Below are 13,756 nucleotides of genomic sequence, written 5' to 3' on the forward strand. Positions count from 1 at the left end.
ATGAAGGGAGAGTTAATTATTAGTAGTTTAGTTAGTATTTAGAGCCAACCCATGCTCTTTAGAAAAGTGGAAGAGAAGTGACATGAACCTCTAAGCTCCTCTGGATTTAACACCTATTATCACTTTCTTGCAGATTTCTGTGTTACGCAGATCATTTCTTAAACCTACTATAAAATACAACCCTGTGATTTGAATAGCACAGTTCTAAGAGTTTCAAAGCTTACAACATTACCAATATAAAGAATTAAGAATTCTAGTTGACAAAGTGGTAATTAAAGTGTTTTACCCACAAAACCGTAAAAGGCTTGATACTAAATTAGGCTTTTTGATGAAGGCTGGGAGAAAAGGTGGTAAAACATACCACTGAACAGCTGTTAGACACAACATTTTATTCAGGGCATTTTATGTTCATTACTTTGAATGCGCAATCAATAATGAAAGTTAATGATTTGAAGTTTTTTGCTAAAATCTTTGTGCTAAATAAATGATCAACAAGCTAACATCTTACTCATCACAGGAAAAACATGTTGAAACAATAAGAAACTCCTAACTTCTCAGACAACCCTCACTCCCCCAACATGGTTCAACTGGTTTCCTCAACATTGCTATGAAAGCCACAAGTGTAAAGTTCCCGTTGTAAGTACACTTACTACACCTTGGTCAACACAGCTAACACATCTCCCCTATATTTTATCCTTCTGAAAAATACAGAAAGCTACTGACTTTGCAAAGACTCTCACTGTATGAAGAAAGAGCCCTATTAACCAGAAGCCCAACTTGATAAATCATTTTTCAGACCACTTAAAATACAAGATCTTTCCTTAAATCAAAACTGCATTAACAAATATATGGAATATCCCAATATCTCCCAGAAATAAACAATTATCATTTCCTTACAGTAATTTTATTAATCCATTGGCCACTTACTATTACCTAGACACACTCATTTAGGGCTCCAATCATGAAACCATCTACATAAACATTCAACACTCCAAAAGAAACCAGTAAAGAGCTTACAATTCTTCTAGTCTTAAAAGTATAAACCAGACCCAGAAATACTGCATAAAGTTCAGCTACTTTATTTGCCATGTCATTTGCCAACATATACAAAATATTCCTTGGGAAGGAAAAACTGGTGTACAATCACTAAGCTAAATCATCTCTATTTCATTACAACACTACTGCAAATACAAAAACCTAAACAAATATGTTTCATATACTCACAATTCTTCAAAACCAAACTATTCCACATTACAATGACATATTGGAGAGGAAGAGGCTTCTTTGGGTTAACCACAACATATGACAGACACCAATCCATTGAGTTTTTAAAGAGTCTGCTTCGTTTTGTTTTACCTAAGCATTGGAAAAACCAACAGCTAAATCTTGAGAATATTATCACTTTGAAGCACTGGCAAAACTATGACAAAGGTCTTCCCCTTCAGTAATGCTATGCTTCTGAACAACATCAGTCTCCCTCCCATCCATAATCATCTTTTAATCCTGGCAAATTTCATTTTTACAGATTAGCTTTTTATTTGCTGCTGTTGACTTGTGTATGTCTTCTTTTCCTTTTGTTCTCACCTTACATTCAGAACATGAAATGAGGCAGAGATTCAGTGCTGATGAGCATCAATTCGTGAGTTATATAGAAATGACAGAATAACCAATCTGTTCTGCAAAAAAAAGCAGCTTAAATAAGAAGATTCTAAGAAAGTATTGTCCACAAATATTCCACTAAAGAACACATAATTGAACTGTTTTAAAATTACATAAGGTAGTCACAAGTGTCCTCTTACCTGAGTGCATAGTCAAGTCCATTTTTTGTGGTTGATACATCAATGGACTATCTTCATTTAATGGAAGAACACATTTCTGAACAAATCTCTTTCTTGCTGTCTGATTGTGTATCTTTTGAGGAGAAAGAGCAGAATTCCTTTCTTCTCCCATCCTTTTATTTTTAAGAAGGTCTATCAGTGTAAGAGACTGATTCTTTTTCCCACTGGGCAGTTCAGGTTTTGTTTCATCATACTCATTTAAGAAATTCAGCCCTTCTTCCTCTGATGCAGACACTGACAGAGCTTCAGTCTTTAGGCCATTATGGTATGCTTCAAGAGGTAAAACATTTTGAGACAGAAAGTCATCACTTGATACAAGTTTTTGAGCTACAAATGGTCTGGGAATAATACGACGACTGTTCAATGCCTTTAAGATTTTTTCATATTTTTCTTCATTTTGCATCATCTCATTCAGTACACAGATTGGAGATTTGTGAGCATCCCATTTGGTCTTTCCAAGTCTTTTCAGGTGGCCTCTAACATGATTTGATAATCCAATTTTAGTATCAAACCAACCACCACATAGTTGACAAGTATGTTCAGAAGTGGTTTCAGATTTCTCTATAGCTAAAAAAAAAAATTTTTTAATAGAAATCAGAAATTAAAATAAATTCTAAAATATGAAAGTATTAGATTCTAATAAAGACTAAAGCCAAACAAACCTTTCAAATCCTCTAAATTTGAACAATGGTACATTCGCTCAAACTATGTGAGCACTTACCTTTTCTAACTCTCTTAACAGGTGTCCCTGTGCCAGTTCTTTTGAAATGTTGCATTTTGTCACTTGTGGCTATTTGTTCTGGTGATACAACATGACGGGCTTCATAACTTAATCCTGCTCTGTGAAGATGTCCTCGGACATGATTTGATAACCCAACGCCTGTTTCAAATGTTGCTGGGCAATAAGGGCATGATTTCTTCTCAAGAGACAAATCAGTCCAATGAAAAACAGAACTATGCTTTGACAATGAAGTTTCTGCATTTTCTAAATGCTGAGAATCATGTATCTCATGTAAAAAGTTGTTAGTTCCACCATCTTCATAATATTCAAAATAAAAGCCATTATTTTGATCATAACTAAGGGTAGCATTTTCTCCAGGGTCTTCACCTTCCACCTTGCTTTTAAATAGAGGAAATATGTTTACATGTTCTTGGTTAAGATCATTGTAGGTTTCATCATCTATAGCCTGTGTAGTGTAGTCACTTAGTTCAACATTATCCCAGGAACTATCATCTTCTGTTTCATAACTATCTTTCTTTTCAGCAGAATTAAGTTTTTGCAAAACCACAACAGTCATTTTATGCAAAAAATCAGGATAGCTATCCAAGTCTTCTCCTCCAACGGAACTAACTTTCTTTGATTCTTTAGCTACTCTTTTCACAGCTACACGCCTGTGGTCCTTGAAGCCTTCTGGCAGTTTGGTGTCTTGGTTATGAGGGTCTGAAATAAAACTATTATGAGAATTACTTGATGAAAACATATGTAAAGAATTTAATGAACTAACTTCTTTTTTGAAATGCAGAGGATATGCTTCACCTGATTTTTTGATCCTGTAGTTTTCATATTTTTGTCTATATAAATAGTTGCTATTTGCCTTGGCATTAGATTTTTCTTTTCCTGCTTGATGGAAAAACTTTGGTTTTTGGTCAGTGCTGCTTTTAATAATAGTCTTATGAGGAGAGCTGTTTTGACTGCACATGTTTACACCTGACTGGGCAATACTTTTTCGAGCTTTTTGTATTCTATGTGGCCGCTTATGGAATTTTGAAATATTACTTGATTGTGAGCTTGATCCAAATGTTCGCTTTACATCTTGCTTTAAAGCAGAGTTCTTTGGAAATGTGGTTGACTGTTGTTTAATTAATGGTTTAGTACTATCTATATCTATAGGTTCTTCAAGGGTGTCACTTTTTCTTTTATCAAGTCCCAGAGAATTACCAAACGAATCAACACATGATGAGGAATGCAAATACTCCATATGCTTTTTTAAAATACTTCTGGCTGAGGTGGTAAAAGGACACACCTTACATGTGTATGTAGCTGATTTTTTGGATGATCCTGTAACAGAGTCTTTCATGAAAGTCTTTTTTTGTGTTTTTTTCTGGGCTGTATCAGAATTGACTATAGGACATTTTACCACTGCTCCATGGGCAATGCCCCGATGGCATTCCAATTCATTTTCTGTCACTGCCATGAAATTACACTCTTCACAGCAATAGTACCTTTTATCTTTTTCATGGGTTTTAGCATGTTGCACAAATGTTTTAGGGCAATTGGTACCAAACACACATTGAGGACATTGTAATCGTGCACTTCTTCCTTCATCCTGAAGTTCTTTCAATTCACGAATTTCCTCCATCAACTTCTGTCTTCTTTCTTGGTGAATAATCATATGTTTTAGAAGTGAATTGCGATCTCTAAATGTCCGTCCACATTCTCGACATGCATATGGCCTTGGGACATTAAGATGGCGAAAGTGACTATTCCCATCTAAATGATACATCATATGCCTGTGGAGGTGTTTTTTCTCCCTAAAATTCACATTGCACTTTGTACAGGGGTAGAATGATGGCTCTTCAGTACTAAAAGTAGCAGGTGACTCAGGATCACTCTCTTCACATTTCTTTTTTAAGGTATTTGAAATAAAAGTGCTAGTATGAATAGGTGAACTATCTTCTCCACATTTATCTGGATTATAAACTAGATGTTGAAAAGCATCTACAGATTCCAAGTCTTCATCAGTTGACTCAGGCTTCACTTTTGATAATGTGTATTTCTGTGAGTCTATTGTTTGTACCTCTTCGTTCTGTTCCATATGGTCAACTTCTAGTATTTTTGATTTATTTGGTACACAATTGGAATCACCAAAACAATCCTCAGTATAACGAGTTATCTTGCTTACATCCATTTTTCGCTTTCTCTTTTTTTCTAGACCTACGTTAGAGTGAGTGGGAGCTTTATCCACAGTTTCTTCGTTAGTTATAAGAAACTGAATGAACTCTTTTTGGGGATCCCAGTTTGTATCATTTTCCGACCTAAATTCATCTGTACCTGAGGAAATTCCTGTTACTGTATTAACACCATCATCTTTTACTAGTAAATCTTCACTATCCTCACCCACCTCTACTTCATTTATTAAAGTGCTATCTGATTTTATACTATTCCCTACTGAATTTTCAATGTCACAACCAACTGAAGCAGAGGTAGGTAGTTTTTTAATGGAATGGGTTGGATTCTTAGTATGTGCTACATCTGACAACAAAAATAGAACTTGGTGTTGACTTGCTTTTTGTGGTGTAGACAGCTGAAGATCAGCTGCTACTTTCAAAGTTGAACAAGATTCTGTTGTTGGCTGATCCACAGGCTGTCCAGTGGTTAATGAAACACTGCCTTTATTCATATTGGAAGTCTTAGTTAAGGAGGAGTGTGAAACTGGTCCATTAGCAGTAGCTCCTTTAGGTAAGGAAAAGTTTTCACTAGAGATTGTAGGAGCACCAGCATGTATAAACAGAGTAGACTGGCCTCCACTTAAGGCTTTTTCAGATTTGTCCTTTGACAGTTCTTCAGGCAGAGTCAGTGAACTGTTTTTCTGAAATGATGTTTGACAATCTTTTGGTTTATGAACTCCACTCTTGTTCTCTGAGATAAAATTGTTGTCATCTAGGAGTTCTTCTTTAGCACCAGTAATGTCGGTGTTTATCTTCAAATCATCCATATTGTTGGCAAGGCCATTTAACACATTTAGTCTAGAAAATGGAAAACAAAAATTTAGATTTGCATGAAAAAAGTACTACTAGAATGTATGGAGAGTTGAAAGTACATATTTTTGTTACTTTTATTTTTCAAGCCCTTCATATCAAGATCCTAGTAACTTTCCAAGAATAAAAAAAACTTCAAAAAACTTAAACACTTTAAAACATATCATAAGTTAATATTGTTGCTAGGAAACAACTCAATACTGCACATATACAAAATGCAATACAAACTCATACATACAATATAAATTAATATACTACAGACTGAAAAAATTTAAACCTCAAATATAGACAATTAATAAAGTTATCTCACTCAAGTTGATTATATTGCAGAATACTGTGAATTATCAAGTATCAAAGAAAAGTAAAAGTTTTGTCATTTAAGAGCTCACTCCTGAGGAACAAAACATATTCACTGAAGAACTCTGTCTGAATTAACATATTGTCTATCAACATCGTTTGTGTTAAAATAATTTTTATTTTTGAAAATATTTGACTCCTTTGCTCTTGAGATGTTTAACGTTCTCCTCAGATCTAACAGTAAAAAAATGTTTTATTCAGTTTCATGTATTCCTTATTCAAATTATTCACTAATCCTAAATTAGTAAAATATAGATTAAGTTTTATGTTAAAACGTCATACCCTGAGCTCCCAAATTCAAGGTAGCCTCTGAAAGCAATTATCCTATTTGTGATCGTATCTAATTTTTCCATCGAAACCTAATTATGTTTTTTAGTTTCTTTCTTATAGATAAAAATATTGAAGCACTTTTGATGACAGATTTAATCATTAAGAGTAGATAGCATAATACTTTAAAAGGATAGGAAACTTGTATTTGAGAGACATTCACACAAGTGTAATTACTGTCTCTCTCCAAAGAGTTCTCCTGCACCCTGTTCTTATCCTGCTCTTAAAAGCAGGATACTGTACTAGAATTGAATGTACTAAACAAATATAAGCTCTTTAAGGGCAAGGACTACAAACAACCTAGTAACCATTGTATTTCTAGAACCTAACACAGCCCTTGGCATAAATGCATTATTTGTTAAATAAAGGAATGAGTATGTGTTGAATGAATAAAACACAATTGCAAAATCAAAGAAAAAATGCCTAAAATATAAAAAGAAAAATATTCTTCCTATGAAAGTTAGATACTCCATTCTATTACACTCTATCTAGATCCAATGTGGCTCTGATTTCTTGACTACGCAACTGTGCAAATCCAAAAATCCTGTACTATTTATAAATAATTTACTGCTTGCCAACTATATGTGTTAACTATTCAAAGTACTGGCATTGGGGCCAGGGATTTAGCTCAGTGGTTCAGTAGCCTGCCTGCAAGCGCCAAAGACACGAGTTCAATCCCGGGTACTAAAAAAAAAAAAGTACTGGCATGAATTTTATACTTCTTTTCCTCTTGTACACAGTAGTAAGTGCAGTTCAATCATTCTCCAAATATTTATTGATTACTTGCTATGTGCTAGGCACAGCTGTAGTTATGACATATACTAGTAAACAAGACAGGATTCTGCTCCTCAGACAAAGAATAAGCCTGCACATTTTTCTTTTAGTCTTTTTACTTTGTAAAGTGAATAATGCTATTTTAAGCAGTAGGACTTTACAATCTAGTATTTAGAAATCAGAAACACTTTTTAAATGAATTTCAGTATTTCTACTATCCTTTATGGTACCAATTTAATGCTTTGTAAAACATTAAATCTAGTTCAAGAATAAAGAATTGTTTATATTTTACCTCATAACTTAGAACAAGTACTTATATAATGATCTTACTCTTTGCACAACATATTTAATTATAAACAAACATTACAGATATCTTTCTTTAGCATTATTCCACTCCTCATAGGTTTTAAAATTCTGTTTTGAATCTGGCAAACTTCCACAGTATTAAAAATAGACTTTCAATAAGATCATATTCAATGATACCACTCCAAAATGGTGCTAATGCAGCACCCAGCAGGAATCTCTACATCACAAACACAGAAGTTAAAAATGGGCAGCACATAAACATGTGTTAGGAAGGAGTGTACAAATGTCAACAAAAAGCCTTGATGTTATACTATTACTCATTCCTGTTATTTCTCATTAAATCAGGTAGCAAAAATAAAATGCCTCAGTAGTAACAATCTCATAAATCTGAAATAAGGGAGTTAAAAAAAAGTAGCCTGAAAAACACTTTCTGTTCCTATTTATCACAATCACAGAGGTAGACAAATATATGCTCAGTCAATTTGAAAGCCTATATTAGCTTTTCTCAACAGGAAGCAGCGTTGCTAACGAAGTGGTAAATTCAGTGTTAATGAGTGGCTTCACTGTTACCACCTCAGAGGTAAAACCTTCCATGTTCTATGTTCCACCCATCTGTTATGGTGTTAGAGGTTCAGAGATGGAACAGACGCTTCCCATTTAAAGCAACTTCATTGGTACCCCCTGAACAGCAGGGTGACAAACTATGAGAACATCATGTCGGCTTGGAGACTGCATCCTCATTACCAGAATGGCATTATAGAAAAGCTTTTCATAAGATCACATTTTGAAGATACCGAACTGTTTTGCTCAAAGACATAGAAAAATATATGCAGAACAGATATTTTAGTTACAAAACATACCTAACAAAAAATTAAAATATACGAAACTAGGCTTTCTGTAAGAAAGAAAGATTTTCTTCACATCTTCATAAGTGAAACATGGCTTGGGTGTCCATAAATAAAAGTAACTCTTTTTTAGATAATGATCAAGGTGCTCTTGGTACACTAATAATAAAAGTCGACATCAAAAATAAGCTTTAAGAAATTGACTAAGCTTGCATTTTAAACATTTTCCTGCTTTAATTTTTAGAATTTATTCTAACTATAAAATATTTCAAATGTACTTGTTCTTAATGACAGTATTCAAAACTCATGGCTGCTATAGTAAGATTCAATGAAAAACAATGGATCATCAAATTCTTTTGCAATGTATAATGTATGTAAAATTACAGCATTTATTTCACTATGTTCACAGGTTATACAGTACCCAGATAAAAAAGTATTTGATCAATAAACTAATTTTATGCTGTCTCAAAGAGTTTTTAACAACTTTTATATGGTCAAATATACTTAAAAGTCATCAATACTAGTTATATACTATAACAAAGTAGAGACATATTTGAAGATAGGCATTAGTCTTTAGGTTTTCACAAAAAATAGATGGTCTTACTATGTTGTTTAGACTCCAAATTTAAATTCAATGAATTCAGTGAATCTGCTATATCAATTAGGATCTTTTAAAACGATGTTTAGACATCATTACTAAATCTTCTGCAATATAATCATATAATTACTGAATTTTCTTTTAACTGAATTCAAAGATGTTCCTTTAAAAAATTCACACACTTTTTAAAAAGCTATAAATGGGAATTTTAAATCTACATAAAACATATTTCAGTTTCTAGAAAATCATAATGAGTTCTACAGCTATAACTGCCTCTAGTTATATACTATGAGCATTAAAAACAGTACAAAGGTCAGATCTGTCTTCAAGATGACAGATCATCACTTATATGCCTCAAGCTAGACTTATTGTCTCAGAAATCTCAAACATCAGTATTTTTGCAAACTATCAGCACTTGCTATAACACCCTCACTACACTACATCTTGAGGTTACTACAGAAGAAATGAGGTGATAATTGCATATTAACATAATTATTCTGTAATCCCTTTGAGCAAGCTTCCTAGGTCACTCAGTAATTCAGATTAGATACAACCTTCCTGTCATCAAATCTATGCTGTCCACTTTCTGTTCATGAATAATTCTTTTTGTCATAGAAAATTAACTTAATTTCATTCTTTTATGTACATTATTAATTGTATTTATTGCAAGTAGGTTAACATTTTGTGAGTCCTTACCATTACTACATAATACCAACTTTGCTCATGTGGTATAATTTCACACAAAAAAATACTAGAATTTGCCCTCATCCTACAGTAGTTCATTAATAACTATATTACACAGCTATAAATAAATTATAATGTTGCCCATTAGCCGAGTTATAGTTAGTATCTGTCAGGTTTTCACAAACTCTGTGTTCATTTAAATTATCCTTAAGAACACATGACAACTTCAGTTAGTAATATATGAGCTTGGGTCATGAAGAGAAAATCATTCACAACTGTCATCTTAGCTGCAAAACAGTTCTTAACTACATATAAATTAGTACAGTATTTAAGCCTATATATGTAATATTCAATATAAAAACACACACCCTAAACCTCACAATTCAAGAAAAGAGCACACAATATAATCATGAATTCCAGGGAGGATGTCACATTGAGAGGAAAAAATTAAAAAATACAGAACATTAATGGTATCTACCATTAGCTGATCTGAAAACCATGTCATATAATAAAATGACAATATAATATGTTTAGCCTAAGAATTATCTGACATGTTTAACAATCTTCAAATGTTTGAAGGTATGTTTTATAGAGAGCAACATATTAAATTCATCAAGATATGAATTTCACCTCAAGAGTAAGAAAAATTAGAAGCAGGAACCCTTCAACAACGCAAAGTGCTGCTTTACAAACTAAACCAGAATGGCTCAGTAGGAACACTGCTAAAGGAAATTTGAGATAGAAAATTTGCTAAGATGATTTCTAAGGTCCCTTTTAATATCACCATAAATCTAAACAGTTGTTAAATATTATTAACATTTAAGACTAGGTTGAAATAGGGCCAAAACTGAAGTGAGATAAACTACTCATCAAGATTTGTAAATTATCTAAAACAATCTTTTAGTTAACTTGTAATATGTTGATAAGTTGATTCTTCAGCAATGAAAACATGGCATGGAATGATTAACACAATGACACCACAGAGCTATCTAGGTCATGAAAACTCCACATTATGGATGTCTTTTCCTATTGGCAATATATTTTTTTTAATTCACTGTCTGAACATCTAAAAAATGTACAGCTTACAAACAAAAATAAAATACATGAGGCCCACATAGTGTTTTATTGCCAGAAGTATGGGGTACTGACTGCCATGACAAACTCATGATCTAATACAGTATGTAATTTTACTATCAGCAAATTACACTGAACTTGTTCAACAGTTTTGTTACTGATGCCATACACTATCTCATTATTTAAAAGGAAGATGTTACAAATATATAGTACTAATAACACAATCTAAATGTACAAGATGACTCTTCTTTGAGACAGGGTCTCATTTTGTAGTTTAGGCGAGGTTCGAACTAACTACAGAGCTCAAGTTGACCTCAAACTCCCAACAATCCTCCTGGCTTCAACCTCCCAGACTGCTGGGATTACAAGGGTGCACCACTATGCCTGACTTTTTTCTTTTTAATAAGACAGTTCTTACTGCAAAGCATACTAAATGTTAAACATAATCACGCATCTCAAGAATTCTGCTGCTATATGCAAACTTGAAGCAAGTAATGGGGAGGGATATGACACAAATGAACAACTTCAACAAATTAGAAAATTATTCATGTAACAATGAGAATCAACACTAATAGATAAACAGACAGATATTTACTAATTTCCCAATGAAGAATTTGCAAATGGAAGAAGCAGGGCAACACAGTCACAACCAAAGGAGAATGTTAAGTCACATTAAGCAAAGAATAATTGTTTATTGTGCTGTTTATGCTTTCATACAGTCAGAACAAGGTTAAGTGATGGCTTAAGCTTTGATAGGATGAATGACAGACAGATGCCTATGACTCCAACAAGAATAAGTGATGCTTACATTTAAGAAAAGGGATAACTTTATTTTACATATTTTCAAACTGATCAATTTTACCATATTTATGTAATTAACACAGGTCAGTTTACTGTTAAATGTAGCTATCTAAATCTTTTAACTTTAAAACTCTATGTACTGGGTCAATTCCCCATTCCAGATGCAGTGTGTCAACTTGGCCCTACACCAATAAAGATTATTAACTGCTAAAAACTATCATTTTACTTTGAGTACTTTGACATTCTTCAGTCTTTGATGGGTTTGCCAGTTTTGTTCAGCTTTGTAGTGTTTTATAAATATTAACCTACCATGTCTAGTAAGTATAAAAGACAAAGCATATACTTATATAAATAAAAACAGATAAATATTCAAAATGATAAGAAATTATATATGTATATGGAATAAACTGCTTCCAGAATAAAAATAATTTTAAAGGGCAGAGAGAATTTCACCATTAAAAATTGTTTTATATTGTTTGTAGATGGGGAGGGGAGGAGGGGGTGAAGGGAGGGCAGAGGTAAGGGGAAAAAATGAGAATCAAGACTTGCCATGTAAAGGTACATGATTCCAACAATGAATGTAACTGTACTGTATCCCTAAATGTACCAATAAACTCAATAATTAAAAAAAAAAAAAAAAAAAGTAGGAAAAAGAGACTAAAAAAAAAAAATTGTTTTATATAGGGCCGGAGATTTAGCTCAGTGGTTCAGTGGCCTGCCTTGCAAGCGCAAGGACCCGAGTACCAAAAAAAAAATGTTTTATAGTCCTCAAGGTTATTCCCCACACCCAGAACCATGCTTTAACTAATCTTCCAGGTGTCTCTCAAGCCAATCAGGATGATAAGCTTAACTATCAAAACTCTTTTACTGATTTACAATTTCACTGAAAAACTGTCCTACAATTCTCTGATAATGTTTCATCTATATTACACAGACTTAAGCTCATCTATATATATTTAAATTCAAATAAGTGTGACATTCTTCGAGAACTAGAAAAAATAAAAATATATTTTCCACAAAATAATATTTTTACTAAATATGAACTCAATAATTTATTTACTTGAATCAGCTTTCTCTTTTTTTGAAAGGAGAAAAAAAATCTCATTATCTTCTAAGAAAAAAATTCCAAGGTAGAAATGTATTATCCTTGAAACAAACTGTACTGGTATGCTTCTCTCTCATACTTCTCTCTTAATCATCCATCAGCCATTACTACTTTTCAATTTACAACAGAGTTGCTCACAAGTTTTATTAAAGGTTCAGTTTTGGAATTTCATTTCTAAGACAAGATATCTGTTTACTGAAAATTTTAGTAACAATAAAATTTCACAAAAAATACTACAGAAAACTATACAGTATTTAGAAAATGAAGTACTTATTAATAATCAAATGTATAACTCCATTCAAACAATTGTGGTTTAAAAGAATTTCTTTCTGGTCCACTCACATGCAGAGAGAATGAAAGCTTGGTCAGAAGTAGCAGTTGGAAAGCAGGGAATGGAATTAATAAGAGAAAAGGAAAAATAATGAAAACAAAGTCTTTATAGATAGGGAGGGAGGGAGAGGCTCAAGGGAGGGCAGGGAAATGGGGAAAAAATAAGAGCCAAGGTTGATTATGCAAAGGTACAAATTCCCAACGATGAATGTCATTATATTGTATACATTAAATGTACCAATAAAATTATTTTTTTAAATTCCAGAATAACAAAAGAGTAGCAGTTGTAAAGCATAAGAGATGTACCAAATGTATGATTCCCAATTTACTCAATCTACGAAACCAAAATGAAATTAATCATTAGTACATCATTGTTTTGTAAAGGGCAACTGACACATATATAAAATTGGATCATTTCAGAACTTTAAATTATCCTTAACAGTAATAAACTAATCAATAGCTATTTCTGTTTTTTAAACTAGTATTATTTAAGTGAAGAATCCTATATAGGACACATACATATTAAAGAACTCAATAAAACTAATTCATTATGTCCCCAGTGTATAACACATATTTAACATATTCTCTTCAAACAAAGTAGAACAAACACCCTGTAATAGCCAAGAAGAGTCTCACAGAAGACGGGACTTCAGCTAAATTTCATAGTATAGCCCCCAAAGATTCATGCTTTTAGAGAAAACTCTGAAGGTACACAGACCTAGGTTAAAAAAAAAAATAGCTCCACAACTTCTACCTCAGAGCTAAATGACTTCGTTTTCCTTTAAATTTACTGCTTGATTAGTAAAAGAGGGAAGAAACCTACTTATAAACACTGTGAGGATTAGCTAGGCATAGTGGTGCATGCACGTAATCCAGCACTTGGGAGGCTGAAGCAGGAGGGTCACAGCAAGTTTGAGTCCAGCCTGGGCTGCAGTGAGTTCAGGACCAGCCTGAACTA

The 13,756-nt window shown here is 33.1% G+C and overlaps 1 protein-coding gene across 12 annotated transcripts in view; it reads right to left on the reverse strand.

Annotated features, from left to right (window-relative positions):
• Znf644 (zinc finger protein 644) overlaps positions 1-13,756 on the reverse strand; it is a 94,030-nt gene that overhangs the window by 19,508 nt on the left and 60,766 nt on the right. For 8 of the 12 annotated variants that reach the window (XM_010614665.2, XM_010614669.2, XM_010614659.2 and 5 more), the window contains 2 exons: positions 2,560-5,585; positions 1,800-2,405 (listed from right to left, as the gene is read on the reverse strand). In XM_010614665.2, coding sequence (XP_010612967.1) covers positions 1,800-2,405; positions 2,560-5,554 — 3,601 coding nt within the window. In that variant the 5' untranslated portion in view covers positions 5,555-5,585. Of the gene's footprint in view, positions 1-424; positions 1,677-1,799; positions 2,406-2,559; positions 5,586-13,621; positions 13,641-13,756 lie in introns of those variants that run through there. The other 4 variants (XM_010614670.2, XM_010614668.2, XM_010614666.2 and 1 more) reach the window with 3 other exon arrangements.

The sequence above is a fragment of the Fukomys damarensis genome, unplaced genomic scaffold (assembly GCF_012274545.1).
Source record: "Fukomys damarensis isolate Sample0158 unplaced genomic scaffold, DMR_v1.0_HiC HiC_scaffold_33, whole genome shotgun sequence".
Classification (NCBI taxonomy): domain Eukaryota; kingdom Metazoa; phylum Chordata; class Mammalia; order Rodentia; family Bathyergidae; genus Fukomys; species Fukomys damarensis.